Raw genomic sequence first — 16,345 nt, 5'->3', positions numbered from 1 at the left:
AGCTGCTTGAGCCACAGGCGCCGAGCCCCAGCTATTTTTTTGTTGCAGTTTGGCTGGGCTCAGGTTTGAACCCACCACCCTCCGTATATGGGGGCTGGCACCCCACCTACTGAGCCACAGGCACCGCCCACTTTTCTTATCGAAACTATTATTCTCTCCCTAAAATGTTCTGGAATATTATCCCCAGGAGTATTTTGTTTGTAGAAAATTTCAATGTTTTGCTTTCCCATGCCCTCCTGAGGACCCTGTTTGCGTTTATCTCTGCCTCTGGCTTCCTATACCTCCACTATGAAGAACAATGATTTTAAAGAACATCGACCTGATTCATAGATGTTCATGAGCTCCATTTGCAGTGATGGTTGGGTAACAGTTGGAAATTTAACAAGTAGAGGGAGCCAAGTGGCAAGTTGAATCTTGGGTACTGGACCAAATCCCATCATATGACTTATAGTAAGGACACTGACCAGTTTTATGACCTTGATAAAATTCATTCTTTCTCTGGGTTTTGTTTTTCCTCATCTCCATAAGAATGAGTTATACCAAATGAACTTTCAGCTTTCATCATCTTGATTATATTCTAAACTGTTTTCGTGGTGTTTTTCAAATAATTTCAGAGCTACCTTCCTTCACTCTACCAGGAAAATGTCAGACTTCATTCCTATGTGGCCATGTTTTTATGTTTCTTGATTTTTTTTTAACTTTTCATTTATGATTTAATAAATGCTCATAGGAAACCTTCACATAGTACAGACGTGGAAAAGGAAGATCTTCTCCCCCTGCCCCCCCCCACACTCAGTTTCTTCTCCCGAGGTACCTGCTGTTAACCAGTTTCAGGTATATCCTTCTGGAGAGATTGGCTGTACGGGCATAGTACACCTCACCTTCTCTAATTTCAAACGTAGCATGATTATAAATACAGCCTGCCCCTTGGACTTCCTCCTTCTGGACAATGTTTCTTAGAGACTGTTCCATATAACTACCTATAGAATGATCGCATTCTCTGGAATTGTTACATAGAGTTTCTATGAATGGATAGAGCATAGTCTATTGGGTGGCATTAAGATCTCATCCATTGGGTGGCATTAAGATCATCGTTAGTCTTGCTGTTATAGACAGTACTGTGGTGAATATCCATTGCACAAGCTGCTCTGCTTGTGTGTACTTTATTTTGAAAACAAGGTCACTAAGTGCCACTCTTTCCCAGACTCTACAGTTAATAACCAGAGATGTTCAGTCTGAACGGTCAAATTTAAATCAAGTGGGAGAAACCTACATCAAGTGGGAGAAACCTACATCTCCACTGTTGCTCCCTGCAAATATCTCTTGTTGGGGTTGACCTTTTAAAGACTCACAGGGTGTGGTTTGGAAAGAGCATTCCTCCAAGTCTTAAACTCCTCCAGATAAGGATTCAGATGTTAATAAAATCGGCTGAGCAGTATCTGGTTGGTTGCTGTGTGGAACTGGGTAACAGAATTCATTGCTGTGAGCAAACCAGTGCTGCATTTTGTACACTGATAAAAGCAGGTTACTCAAGACACTGACCATTGTCCTACTCAAAATTGTCATGTTAGTAAGCTGCCAGGCTTGAGGCAATTTAAAAAATTTTTCGAAGTAACTGTGTTATAAAAATTAACCTAGGATTAACATCCTGTGCTTTACAAGCTTTTTCCCCCTTAACCTGGGGATTTCTGATATTAGAAATATTGGGCATCTTTTTTTTTTGTCTATAGTAGTTACATCAGAAAATTAGGAGCATACTTTTTCAGAATGTTCAGGAATGGCTGTCTCTTAAAATAATTACCACTCTTCCATCTCTGCCTCCCTCCTCTGGCTTGAAATAGGTTTTATGAATTAAACCCCTTCTGGATGTCTGGATTTCATCTTCCTTGCATCTGTATTAAGAGAGCTTTTCCCCTGTGATGCCATGTGTGCAGTCCCTGATCTCACACCCGGCCTTCAAGTAGAGGTTGTGATCATGCTCTAACAAGCTCTAGAAGTGAAATACTCATTTCAGTTATTCTGGCATCAGTCAGGACTATGCTTTCCCCCCCTTCTTTGTATTCTCAAACTAAGAGGGTAAGAAATGCCCTGCTGGTTTTATTCAAATTGTTTACTGAGCCCTCCCTGTGTGTCAGGTGGGGGCCAGGAGGTGAGAGGCCTTTGTGGTGGGCTTGAAAGGGAAACTTAGACTGTTTGGGGGACACACTCTGAATATTCTTCCCTTCTAGTAGTATGTTCCTTCTCCGTTAGTAGCATGTTACAGAACAGAGCGTGGCCAATCTTCCCAAACCCTCTTTGAACCTTCCTGTGGGTAACTTGAGCAACCTTTGGGCCCAGGTGTCTGTTCTGCTGACTTGTTGCATAAGTGGTACTTCCCTGCGGTGGATCGAGGGCAGACCGTGGTGAGCAGTTGCTCTCACTTTGTGCTGCAGAAATTTTTAAAGATCATTAATTAAATTATTTTTGAAAGAAGTTCAAAACCAAGTATGTTCTTTTTTTTTTGATCAACATGATTTAAGCGTGTCATGGAAGTTTAACTATAGGTTCAAGTGGGCCATGAGATAAAAAGGTTGAAAACCACTGGTGTAAGGTGTGGCAGAAGGGAGTTGAGGACAGTTTTAAAGAGCAGGTGGATGGGCCCTGGCTCTGCTTGCTACTAACCGGGGCACATCTCTTAGCCTTTCTGGGTTACAATGGTTATAATGCCTCCTCTGTAAAAATAAAGGGTGCACTAGGTGATCCCCCTAATTCCTTATATAGCCTATCAGTCTCATGTTCCATAAGCCACACTTAAAAATCCATGTCGTTTCTTCAAATAGCCCTTCCACCAGCCTGTTAGCTTCTATGAAGGCAGGATCTAGCTTCAAGCCCAGGGCCTGGCACAAAGAGGGAATGCCATAAAGGTCTGAGTGAGTGGACGTATTAAAAAGTGAACATTTTTATGCCATCCTCGCCTCCTTTCTGGGGAATTCTCTGCCAGGAATTCTTCCTCAAAGAAACATCCTTTTATAGGACATCTTCATGTTGGTTCTGCCTTTTGAACACACACAGAATCATGTAGTTTAATGAATAGATTATTGGGCCACTTTAAAATTCATTTAACATAATTTAGTTATAAAATGTATCCGCAGAAGACTGAAGATTGAAAACATGTGAGTTTTGGACTTTCATTAAAATATGTCAAGGTTTATGCCATTTAAGTTAGTGAGACCAAATAAAGCAAAACTGAGGGGTTTTTCCCTCAGAAATGAACTGAGCATATACAATTATACTTTGTTGTCTTTAGCCCTGACCTAGGAGCAAATAGACTGAAGTATGGTTTTCTTTATTATCTGATATTGCCTAGGCAGAAGTTAAGCAAACTTGATTAGTAAACTGTTTTGAGAAAAACTTTTTAAAATAAATTTTTGTGGGAATACTAATTATAAAATTTATTGAAGGTTTTTTAAATTCTTTCCAAAGTGGAGTTCTACATGCTGAAATTTCAATTGCTGGTAAATGCAAATAAACACAGAATTCTTTAAAACTTTTTAAAGATTTCTGGTGCCTTTATCCAGTCACAGGTATTTAGCATTTTTATGTAATTTCTTCCTTACTAATTTTTCCCATTGCAAAAAACCCATTTTTTCAATCAGATATTTATTCTTGAGTTTAGGAATAAACTTTATTTTATTTTATTTTTTTTTTTTTGAGACAGTCTCCCTCTGTCACCCTGGGTATAGTGCCGTGACATCATAGCTCACAGCAGCCTCAAACCTCCTGGGGTTGAGCAGTCCTCTTGCTCAGCCCCTCAGGTAGCTGGGCAGAGTGTCGCTCTTGCTTAGGCTGGTCTTGAACTCCTAAGCTCAGGCAATCCACCCACTTTGGTCTCTCAGAGTGCTAGGATTATAGGCATGAGCCACTGTGCTGGGCCAGGAATAAACTTTGTTTTAAAACAAAGCATTGGCCAGGCACGGTGGCTCACACCTGTAATCCTAACACTCTGGGAGGTCCCGAAGGGTGGATTGCTTGAGCTCCAAGTTCCAGACCAGCCTGAGCAAAAGCAACACCCCGTCTCCATTTAAAAAAAAAAAAGAAAAGAAAAGAAAAAGAAAAATTGAGGCAAGAGGATCACTTGAACCCAAGAGTTGGAGGTTGCTGTGATCTGTGGTACAACAGCACTCTACTCACACACAGCTTGAGACTCTATCTTAAAAAAAAACAAAAACAAAAAGACAAAGCTTTAATAGGGTCTTGCTTTTGCTTTTGTATAGGTTCCTGATCTAGGTGCTGTGTTTTACATGTTACTTATCAGTTTGCTCATTCGTCCTAAATATTATTGCATGCCCACTGTGTATCGATGATCATACGCTTTCCTTAGCTCTGCCATAAACATACAAATTATCTAAGAAAGTCCACACACATACACATACCTAGATGTCCTATTGAAATTATCTCACAAGTTGCGATAACCTTTGCAGGATTTACTTTTGACCACTGTGTTCTACAATAAAATGTACTCTAGACACAGGGAAGAAATGAAATAAAGATTTTTAACAGAGCACAAAAGCTGAGACTAGGTGAGTCAGGAGTGGGGCCAGTCTCTGAGCCTCCATGAATTGAATTAAGGTAATAATTATTTGAATAGTAATGATTAACAGGAAAGTACTTTGGAAGAATCTCAAGAATCTATACTCCAAAGCACAAAGCATTCTGATGGTCACTTTTGATAGACAGTATTGTTGGCCATGGTCATTAATCTTCCTGTATTTTCTCTTTTTCCATAGTGATGAATCACCAACACCAGCAGCAGATGGCACCCAGTTCCCTTAGCCAGCAGAACCACCCTACTCAGAACCCACCCGCAGGGCTCATGAGTATGCCCAATGCACTGACCTCTCAGCAGCAGCAGCAGCAGAAACTGCGTCTTCAGAGGATCCAGATGGAGAGAGAGAGGATTAGAATGCGTCAAGAGGAGCTCATGAGGCAGGTATGGCCTTCCAGGATGCTTGGTGGAGGCTCCTTGGCCTTTGGTGCCAAGGCTGATGGTAGGTAGTTGCTTGCCTTCGAGGTTCATCTCCTTTTCTAGAAGCACTAGAGGCTCAAAGCCCTACTCCAGGCTTCATATTATAGTTTCTTCTCCCAACATTGTGCCTACACTGTCGTCGGAACCAAACTTATGAATATAAGGACTAGTAATGACAGATATACTCAAATAGCATGGCTTCTTTTGGCTTCTGCTGGTCTTTAGAAGGAGAGAAAATAGAGAGAAAGGTCATGTTCTAATTACCTATTGCTGTGTAACAAATCTCTCAAAAACTTAGTGGCTGGCTTAAAGCAATAGCTATTTCTTCATATCAAACAATTCTGTGAGTCAGAATTTGGAAAGGGCTCAGCTGGGCTGTTCTTCTGCTCTACCTGGCATTGATGGAGGTGACTTAGTGATAGTCCTCAGGTAGGTGGGCAGGTCTGGAGAGTACAAGATGGATTGCTGAAGGCTAGGCTGGACTTAAAGCCTGGACCATCTGCAGGTGGTATCTATGGTGTGGCAGTCTCGAAGTGATAGTATTTATTACATGGCAGCGTAAGTTTCCAGGAGAAAAATATTCCGAGAGACTGGAAGTGGATGGTGCCAATGCCTTAGGGCCTAGCTCTGGAAACTGCCATGGAGTCACTTTTGCCATATTTTTCTGGTCCAAGCAGTTATAGAGCAGCCCCCAGATTAAAGAAGGGAATAGGAGGGATACTCAATGGAAGAAATCACAAAGAATCTGCTGCCATGTCTTGTCCACTATAGAGCATGGAAAAGAGGAGTAATTGAGGGAAGAATGAGGAAGCAGAGTGATGTGTACATGGACTCTGTTGGGGTGCTCTGCTCTTTTGTGCCATACTCCATTCATTCATTTTTTTATCGAGTCAGTTGGTAGAATGTTGCTGTGTGTCTCATTGCCTGTGGGTCAGGCTCAGTGGTATACCTCAAAAATGAGTAAGCGAGAATCCCTGAAGGAGCCCACAGATTTCTTCCTGTTTCAGTGGCTTGGTCTATGGAAGAGCAGAATTCTTCTGTGTTCCTAAACTAATGTAACCCATTTCTGCCACATTTGGGGGGAGAAAAGCTTCAGTTTATTATTGTTCTAATTTTTCAGCCTTTGCCTTATGACTCACATACAGCAGGACACATGAATTAGCTTCCTCTTGATCCTTTAAAGAAATAAATAGTTTTAACTGTTCCGGAGAACTTTCTTGGAGGAGAGGATTGGGAGTGTTAGGATAAACACTATTTTTTTTTTTTTAGTTATATCTGATGCTTTTAAAAATATACATTGACTTGCACAAGTGAATAATGTATTGCTTATCAAATGAATTCTGAGAGATAAGGTACATGGTAAATTAAAATAACTTCTTAGATATAGCCTTTGAAAATAAAGGAAATGAATGTAAATTGTGCTTTGTTGTTCAGCTGAACGTTCTTCCAGATTTGAGGAACATAACTTTATAAGGTAACTACAGTTGTCCCTTTACCTTGAGGTTTTATGTTTGAACTCTCATGGTCATTTCAGACTCGCAGTTGTTTTTACTGTTTTTAGAAATGTAGTGTCATGTTTCTTGGCAGGAAATAACTTGCATTATTGTTTTCTGTCTTTGAATAATGATTCTGTTTTAAAAAATTTTTCTATTTTATAGTAATAGCATTAAAGTAGCGTTTATATGTTCATTCAGTTTTATGTTAAAATAAGATGTAATGAGTCTTTTTTTCACACAAAGCTGTGACTGTTCTGCAAAGAATGACTCGTTTCTCTGCCTCTGGGTTTCTCTTTCTCTCGCCCCTCCTCCTCCTTTCCCACAGAAAGTATTTCTGAAAAGGGGTGGGGAAAAGTGCCCCAAATTGTTTCCTTTATTCCAGCTGTAGGTGCCTTTGAACCAGAATGTAATATTGATGGTTCATATTACAGAAATGCCAACCAAGTTCCTTAAATGCTGATCCTTAGAGGCCGTGGAACTTGGAGCATTTTGCTGCATCATAGTGAGCAACTGCAGAGTATATAACAGAGAGGGGAAGGGCTGTCCAGGTTTGCGCACGGAGGTTCACAAGTTCAGCCTTGACTCTGCTTGTGTGCGTGCATGCGTTCGTGTGTTGAGGGTGCGGATAGAGGGAGAGATGGAACGATGGAATGGACGGGTTGGATGTCTTTTTATTTTGTTATGGAGTACAGGAAAAAGGGTCTAAATAGACTTTTTAATCATGGCAGACTGTTTTCCCATCAGAAGCAGCATGCTGCCTCCGTTATGTCAGATGTATTATTTAAGACCACATAATAATAGTGTTCCATAATGGTCTTCTGGGGCAGTGCCGGGAAGCCTGATTGATTATTCAGGTGTGGATTATGTGAGTACTATCTTGGGGAGGTTTTTTGACTTCTTTCTTTCTGTGATTTTCTGCTTCACTGTTTGTACCTAAGCCAGGGCGGGGGCAGGGAAACGAACTGAGGGTAAAAATGATCCTTGACTCACCTGTTTAGTTGCCTTCTAGCCTCAGGAAGGAACTTGTAAGGATGGGGACATGGTGGTCCAGGTAAAGATTATCTGTAGACTTCCCTTTATTCCGTCTGTGCCTCCCGTGTCTGGGGTAGTTATCAACTGCCCGAATATCCCTTATTCACTGGGCATCTTATCATTACTCTGTCTCTCCCCTGGCTCACAGGAGGCCTTTCACTGTACCGCTTGTGTTCTCAAGGCTTGTGCCCTGTGGCCAGGCCTGGATCTACCTGCAGTTCTCTCAGGAGAATTTCTAGGATCAAGGCCCATGCCCGGCTCTCTGTCTATAGTAGGAAGGACAGTTGGCAAAATTTAACAAGTAGATGAACTTATCCCATCATTCTTGAGAAATTATCACTGCTCTGCATGTTTTTATCATTCTTGAATGTTGTGATGAGTATGAAAGGTCCTTATAGATTATATGCTATGTAAACATTCAGTTTTATTTCTTTTCCTCTTCCCTCAGTATTCCCCCAGGCATATACATTAATGAGACTCTTACCATGGAGAAAACAACTCAGTCCTCATTGCACAATCTGACATATCCTTCATGGGTCGTGTGTAGCTCCTTGGCACTGAAATCATGCCAGGATATTAACAAAATGGATCTGAGGAAAGTTGGATTACAAATCTAAAGTGAACCCTCATTTTTGTTATTTCAGGATAGAAATTCATACTTTTTTTCCTTCCTTCTTTCTTCCTTCCTCTCCTTTCTAAAGGAATTTGGTTGGTATTTCTGTAATGTGAGCCACCTCCTCATTCATTTATTCAATCCACTTTTATGTAATAGAAAATAACAGACAGATAAATGGAACATGGCTGCCCTCAGATAATTTATATTTTAGCAGAAGAGGCAAAATAATTACATCTAATTCAAAATGGTATCCAGAGGATAAATTAAAAACATTCCCTACTTGATGGGGGCCCAGTGGCTACCCTCTGACTTTCATTGCTGGAGTTGAGATCAGACACTCCAGAGCGGAGTTCTGTTGATGCTCCTTTATTTCTTTTCAGTGACCCCACAGGCCAACAAGCTGTTGAACAGCTGCAGAATTAAGATCAAAAGAGCCAGCAAGGTTTGGTATCTCCACTCATTAGGAATCTTCTGAAGTAGGAGAATTTCTTTAAATACCAGCCCATCCAATTTAGTACTGGCTACTATAGCAATAGAGTTGAGCTACTTATGTCCGATAATTGATGAATTATCTCAGAATGTACTGAGATATCTCAGAACTGTGTGCCACAAAGAGTGAATTTTACTGTATTATGTGTTTGTAAAAATAGTGATAATGAATTAATTACCACATAGAAAATACAAAACACACTTTGATGGTACAAAATGTGTAAAACGAAGAAAAGGAACTTAGGATCTCCCATATACTTACAGAGAGTAGCTATAAAGATGTTGATGACCAAGACTTTTCATTCTTTTTGTATGTGTCTGTGTGTCTACTTTATTTTTAAATACAGAATGGCTGCATATTTTAATGCTGTTTCGTTACTTCTTTTCCCTTAATATATGGGGAAGTCTTTTATTTATTCTGTATCAGCTGTGGGAAGTTGTATTGTGACCTTGTATATGCCCATTCTCAGTGCCTGAAACCCTCACTATAGCATATAGCAGGCTGCACACAGATTTCAGGTACCATGAGCTGCTATATAGTAGCCCTCTAGGACTATAGAATATTTTGTTACCATTTAAAAATTCAATGCAGTGTGTGCTTAAAGGGTACAATTGCAACTTCACCAAAAGAAATGGAAAAAAAATTTTCTTTTTTTTTGGCCGGGGCTGGGTTTGAACCCGCCACCTCCGGTGTATGGGGCTGGCACCCTACTCCTTTGAGCCACAGGCGCCGCCCAGAAATGGAAAATTTTAATCACCAGAAAGACATTGAGAAACAGGCTTTTCTGTGCCTGTTTACTCATCTAAAAGAACAATTCCTGGACATGAAACAGGCTTCTGGTTTTATCTGAAGAGAGCATGTCTTTTCATGGTGTTAATAAGCTTTGAGGCCTTTGAGAGTAACCTGGAGGACTTCCTGTTAACCCCAGAGCCTGGGAGACTCTTCAGTGGCTGAAGCTGCTCCCCTCACCCCTTCAGGGGGGCTGCCTTGTTGAGAAACCCTTATTGTTCTCGAGCATATTCAGCACTGTTTTTTTTTTTTTTTTTTAACCTCTATCCTTTTCTTAATGGAGGCTGGGGGGACAGGAGAATGCAGTTGTCAAACAAAAATGCTGACTCAGCCTGGCCTCCAGTTGCCAGGGCAACAGGGCCAAGACAAGGGGGAGGCTGCAGAATTCTTTTGGCAGGTCTCTCAGATTTCTGCTGGGCTTGAAGGCCACCACGAGGTTGGGCTGGCCTTGCACAGCCATTTTCCCTCACTGAGGCCTCCACAGAGGGGGACATGCCCAGCTGTGGGCAGTACTGGTGTAGAGGAAGGAAGAGTTTCAGGTCAGTTTTTTGTCATGTGAAGGATAGCTACCGAATCACTTGAGCCCAGGAGTTTGAGGTTGCTGTGAGCGATGACGCCACCACACTCTACCCAGGATGACAGAGTGAGACTCTGTCTCAAAAAGAAGAATAGCTATTTGGAGAGCTTGGGAAAGTATCATATCCTAGCAGATCATGAAACATAAATGGTATCTATTTTATAGTTTTCATTTCAGAACAGGGGACCATAATATAACTTTTTAAAGTTTTTGTAGAGACAGGGTCTCCCACGTTGCCTAGGCGAGGTCAAGTCTTTTTTAAAAGGACCCTTTATTTAAAACAACATGTTGTCCATGACATACATATCGTTTTTATTTTTCAATTAAAATAAACAAATATGCAGTAAAATGAAAAGATCCCTTTGAAAATTGTTGTAAAGAACATAGTTTTATTATTTATTTATTTTTTATTGTTCTGGTTGCAGTTTTTGGCCAGGGCTGAGCTCAAACCTGCCATCCTCAGCATACGGGGTCAGGGCTGCCTTGAGCCACAGGCACTGCCCTGAACATAAGTTTCAAAATGAAGATTCGCCAGGTTTGGACAAGGTTGAATCAGTTTCTTATTGCTGATCATAATATGATCACTGAGGTGTGAAGAAACATTCCATCTCAAAATCCATTCAAGTCTTATTTTTTAAGTGAAGAGAGAAGAATATCTAAATTATCATGTTTTCCTTAATGTAATGCGAAGGCACAACGGAAACAGATTGTGGCATAAAACCAGACTGTTATATACATCCTGAATTGAAAGAGCGGCAAATTGTCCATAGATAATAATTATGGACTCAGCAAATGTCTTCCCCCAAATATCAGAGTTTCTACTATGTTCTTTAATAGCGACAGTCTGGCACCTGAGTGTGTGTGATGAGATATTTTACAAAGGGAGGCTCCAGGAAATGTGATAATGAATTTCTAGAATCCCTTGGCACAGAGTTAAAAAGAAATTTACATCAGGAATTTTTTTTCCATAAAGAAGGTAAATAATTCAGCATTCTGCCTCTGAAGTCCCTTAGAGTTTTGGCAGCGAGAACAACCTCTCTACCCCAGAATAACTATTTTAATGTTAGGATTTCAAAATATTGTCTTTATTTTTTTTTTCATTTGTTTCTACTCACCCCACCCTTTATAATTAAAACAATCCAGTCTTCCTTTTTCAGAGTCCCTGGCTGCACATACTTAAATCAAGCAGAGAACCCTCAGAAAAGGTTGTTGTCATTCATCTCCCTTTGAAGTGCATTTGGGTGAGGGCAGGAGCTGGCGGGTGGAGGCTTCCTCACCCCAGGACCCACAGGGCTGCAGGATGCCTTCAGCTGCTGTTTACTTTCTCACCTCCTCTGCTGATTTATTCCACAGACAAGCTGTAGGCCTGTGGGGAGCTGGAAGGAGGGGAAGTTTGAGGTTTGCTTCTAGGGACACCTTCAGCTCACAAATCACCCTGTGTCTTTCACGTCTTCATCCCTCCAGCGACTCTACCCACTGTCCTGTCCTCCATCTGCTAGGAGAGGGTGTTTTTTTTAACCCAGATAGAATTACTCGCTTCAGAGAACTGGACGGATCACCGCAAACTCGCAGAGAGATTTTTAAGCCCTTGTTTTGTAACAGTCTTTCCACCCCCAGCTTGGACACAGAGAAAAAATAAAGTGAGTTGGGGAAGGGTTGGGCCAGGGCTACCAGGGGCAGCTCTCCAGATCTTTCTGAAACTGGCCCTTCAAATCTGAACTCAAAACTTTGCTTGATAATGTCGTAGATTCCCAGAACACTAGCTCCACCCATACACACTGAAGACTGTCATTGAATATATCCATTTTAATCTGTGTCCCAATTCGGGAAGAAAAACTGTGTTCAGGACAGTTAAATAGGCCGTTTCATTAAATTCGCCTCTAAACTGCCTGAGGGAAAGGGGCTGGTCTTTCCATTTTATAGCTGGGAAAACAAGCTCAGAGAAATGAAGAAAACTGCCCACATCTCGTAGCCAGTCGGCAAAAGGGCCGGCAATTTGAGGTCTGCCAACCTCAACCCTTGGCTTCCTTCCTCTGCCACACTGTCTGCGGCAGTTCTGAGCCCAGACTCAGGAACTAGAAGGCCTGGATTTAGATCCTCCACCAGTTAGTAGCCATGGGATCCTTAGGAAAGTTGCTTAAAAAAAAAAACCATTCTGTGCCCCAGTTTCCCCATTTGTAAACTGGAGACAATCAGGTCATGAGGATGAGATGAAATCAGATGTTAAAGTGCTTAGAACAGCGTTTCACACATAGTAGGCCATAGCAAGCCTTAATATTAGCTAATATCTCAGCCCTCCAAACCTTTAACACTGTCAGCAGTTCACTCTGTTGACTGCCTCACTGTTCCAGGTTCTTTATAAATATGGTTCCTAAACTTGATAACAGCCCAGCAAAATAGACCGTATAAACCATCTTTTTTCAGATGAACAAATGATCAGAGAAGGTTAAAAATTTAGTCCAAGATGTCACAGCTTGATAGTAGCTGAACTGGAATTTGATCTCCAATCCTTCCGATTCCAAAAACAGTTTTTCTCTCGTGCCATGCTGTGTTTTCTGGGCCAAGCCCTGGGCATATCCAATAGGATGGACCTCCAACTCTTACTTGGTAATTGCAGTGGTTGATAGCTCAGAGGAACAAGAAGCAGCCAGTTTCTCGCTGAACTGACTGCTGACTGGAATGTGCTTCGTCACCTCTGCCTCAAATTCAGGAAAGAAGGGATCTTCCTCCTTCCACATCCATGAGTAGTTGGGAGCTGTGGTGTGGCTTCTAGTTTCCTCCCGCAGTTCATAGAATGTGATCCACCCCGTCCTGATGTTCTCCACTGGTTACTCTTTGTAAAGACTTTGGTAAAGTGTTAAACAGAGACCTGGCCAGGCAGCCTTGGGCATGAGCGTTGATGAGAGGAAGAGAGATCGGTCGGAATATCTGGAGAAGCGGTGATGGCCTGCTGCTGGCCTGCTGCTGGAGATGGAAAGCAAGTTTTGAGCTCGGAGGTACTGGAAAGATGGAATCCACGAGGCTTGGCCCTTGCCCATCCTTCTTTGTCATGGTCTATCTCTCCTCTAGAATCCTCTGTGAGGACAGGGCACTGTGTACATTGTCAAGTTGCTGTATTCCTGCTGCCAAGAATAGTCCCTGGTGCCTGGTAGTCTCGATAGTATTTATAAAGAAATAAATACAGTTCCAAACCAATGAGTTATTGTGGGGACTTCGGGAGACCTAGTTAGCTGGTATTCTGAACTTGGATGGTGGTGGCATAAGAAAAAGCTTGAAGTTAGGAGGAAGAGCTGCTGTGGCCCAGTTGAGGAGCCCAGCATGGGATAAGTGGAGTTTCAGACACCAGCTGAGCACGTTCATTTTTTGAATCCAGGGATGGGGGGGGGACGGTAGTAATTTTCTGTGGCTGTCGTGGTCTGGGGAGGTACCCTAGATGAGGTGACGTCATGGAACCTCTAAGGCTGGGTAAGATAGAGCTGAGGAATCTAGGAATGACGGCTTATTTTGGAGTATGGGGTGGGTAGAGGTCGAGGGGACATCTGTGAACAGACCTGTTTACCTGGGGCGCCGTGAGATGTGAGCAGCAGCCCAGCTAAGCGTTATTATCTCATTCCGGCTGGAGGGAGCAGCAGGCTGGGTGCTGGGATGAGGCACAGAGAGCCTGGGGACCCTGGTGATGCTCCAGGCCAGCCGTGGCCAGCAGTGACCCTCTGTTTCCGTGGATGTTTCCTTTGTCCGGTGCCCATCTTTTCCCTTTGCCTCACCTGTTCTAGTTCATTGGTGTTGACTGGATGTCTGCCTTTCATGTCTGCCTGTGCGAGGGCAGGGGATGCCGCTGGCAGTCATAATCATCCTGCGTCTTGGCTTCAATTTTATAGCTAAATGTAGTTTAAAACAAAATCTTTCCCTGCTTGGATGAGGACACATTGGTGAAGTCAGCCCTTTTATTTTCAAATCTTGAGTTTTGTACTTTTTCTTTCCTCTTAAAAATTCATGAGCAGAAAGAGGGAAATATTTTCATAAAAAAATTAGGCTAGAATTTTTAAAAAGTTATGAATAGAGAACTATTATTATAAAATTCAAGTGAAAAATGAAACTTCTTACTGTTCTCCATTGATACTCAAAATGAATCTTATGTTGTATAGAAAGGTTTATCAACCTCTCCTTTTAAAAATGATTATTTTCTTAGTTGCTGACCATCAAGATGAATTTCATGCTTTGGTTTGATTCCTCCAAGGTGAAAGGTGACCAAGAAGAAGTATCTTCCCACTCCAAGGGGATTAGTTCCAGAGGATAGTATGACTTTTATTTATTAATAGCTCACTTGGTTTTGGCTTTGTTTTTTATTTTTTTGAGATGGAATACAGAACAGAGATGAGAATAGTAATAATAATAATTGGTTAGCATTTGTGATGAAATCTCAAGTTCTGGGTACTGTTCTAAGCTCCTTTCATGTATTACCTCATTTTGTCATCACAGAGCCCTACTGGGTGGGCATTCTTACTATCCCCACTCTACAAATGAGGAGCAGAGAGTCAAATAACTTGGTGGCCAGGGTTTACAGGTAAGCATCTTGCCCCAGAGTTCTTGCTTTTGACCGCTCTACTCCCCTGTTCGTCTTGTGTTAGGGGCAGGGAGTGTGCAGTGGGAACATTCCTTGAGGTTGTATTGAGCTCCTGCCTGGCCAGTTGAAATGTATACAGTTGGCTATTATTTCACTCAACATTTGTTGTGGAAGGTGAGAGTGGAGGTTCTTGTTATTTTTTTCTTTTATTACTAATCACAATTTGAAATATTGTAACTTTTGTTTTTTTCATGGAACAAGTATTTATTGAGTACCTGCTGTGTGCCGCACACTGTTAAGGTGGTAGCAGTATAGGAGTAACGTGCCAAATAAGGTCTTTTCCCTCATGGAGCTTATGTTCCAACAGAACAAACGGAGAACAAAGACCCAAGTTGCTTTGAATGGCAGACTGAGGTTATTTTAGAACAGGGCTCAGGGAGAAGCATCTCTGAAAAGATGGCATTTGTGGGGGACAAGCAGGAAGTGAGGAAGTGAGCTTGGGCAAGCCTGGGGAGTGCTAGAAACAGATGGAGAGAATGTTGGTGCAGATGCTGGAGGTGGGAGGAGCAGAGTGGGTCAGAGACAAGGAAGGAGGGGTGGCCAGGGCTGTCAGCAGGGCTTGGTGGGCTACTGTGCGGACCTGCCTCCAGTCGCCACGCAGGTGGGACAGGATAGGTAGGTTTGAGCAGGGGGCGATAGGATCTTCCTTTCAGCTACTATGTTGAACGACCTGTGACCCAAGAAGGATCTTAGAATAATCTGGAAAATGTTGCATTTGTAAATAATTTTCTAACTCACACTGCCCTAATTTATACGTCAAAGTTACTATTAAGGGACGTTCACCACCATTTCTGTATTCTCTGATTTGTTAGTCTGTAGAAGGTGGAAAATGATACTGTGAGCCCCCTACAGACAGAACATAGCATTTGCTCTTTTGATGACCCGCTGGTAAAGAAAATAATTTCAATGCTGAAAAATAGAACTTCAGTTTTCTTTAATTTAAAATAAAGGGAACAGGGCGGTGCCTGTGGCTCAAGGAATAAGGGTGCCAGTCCCATATACCAGAGGTGGCAGGTTCAGACCCGCCCTGGCCAAAAAATAAATAAATAAATAAACTGCAAAAAGGGGGGGGGTAACAAATGTAAAATGGTACAGTGAAACGTTTTCCCCAATGTGGTGTGGGTTCTTTCAGCTTTGGTTTTTAAATAGTCCTTTCAGATTTTATTTACATATTTAGGCACACTTAAGGATTATTTTGTATCTAATGGAAATATATTAAGTCATTTAAATGAAGAGGAAAGTTTACAACTGTATTTTTAAAATATAGTTTCTGATATTTGTTCTTACCATTTAAATTTTATTATCATATCATTCTAGATGGCAAGTGATTCTCATATACATTACATATATAATGTGTTTTTTTAAGACCATAAAAGGTCTTAGAGAGTATATAAATTCAGATCTTCTGAAAATTAAAAATTCAAGCTGTACTTTTAAGACATACAGTGATAAAATTTTGTCTAATATAAAGAAATGGGCCAAATATGGTGGCTTACACCTATAATCCTAGCACTCTGAGAGGCCAAGACAGGTGGATAGCTTGAGCTCACAAGTTTGAGACCAGCCTGAGCAAAAGTGAGACCTCACCTCTACTAAAAATAGAAAAACTGAGGCAAGAGGATCCCTTGAACCCAAGAGTTGGAGGTAGCTGTGAGCTATGACGCTATAGCACTCCACCCAGGGCAACAGTTTGAGACTGTGACTCAAAAAAAAAAA

At 41.6% G+C, this 16,345-nt stretch overlaps 1 protein-coding gene across 1 annotated transcript in view; it reads left to right on the top strand.

The window, feature by feature from the left end:
- WWTR1 (WW domain containing transcription regulator 1) overlaps nt 1-16,345 on the top strand; it is a 144,112-nt gene that overhangs the window by 117,394 nt on the left and 10,373 nt on the right. Inside the window, exon 4 of the mRNA XM_003789475.3 lies at nt 4,767-4,969. Within this exon, the coding sequence (XP_003789523.1) occupies nt 4,767-4,969 (203 nt within the window). The remainder of the gene's footprint in view (nt 1-4,766; nt 4,970-16,345) is intronic.

This window comes from Otolemur garnettii, unplaced genomic scaffold (assembly GCF_000181295.1).
Source record: "Otolemur garnettii isolate 467f Iridium unplaced genomic scaffold, OtoGar3 scaffold00032, whole genome shotgun sequence".
NCBI classification, from domain to species: domain Eukaryota; kingdom Metazoa; phylum Chordata; class Mammalia; order Primates; family Galagidae; genus Otolemur; species Otolemur garnettii.
The sequence above is the reverse complement of the archived record's forward strand: the minus strand, read 5'-3'. Positions and strand labels throughout refer to the sequence as shown.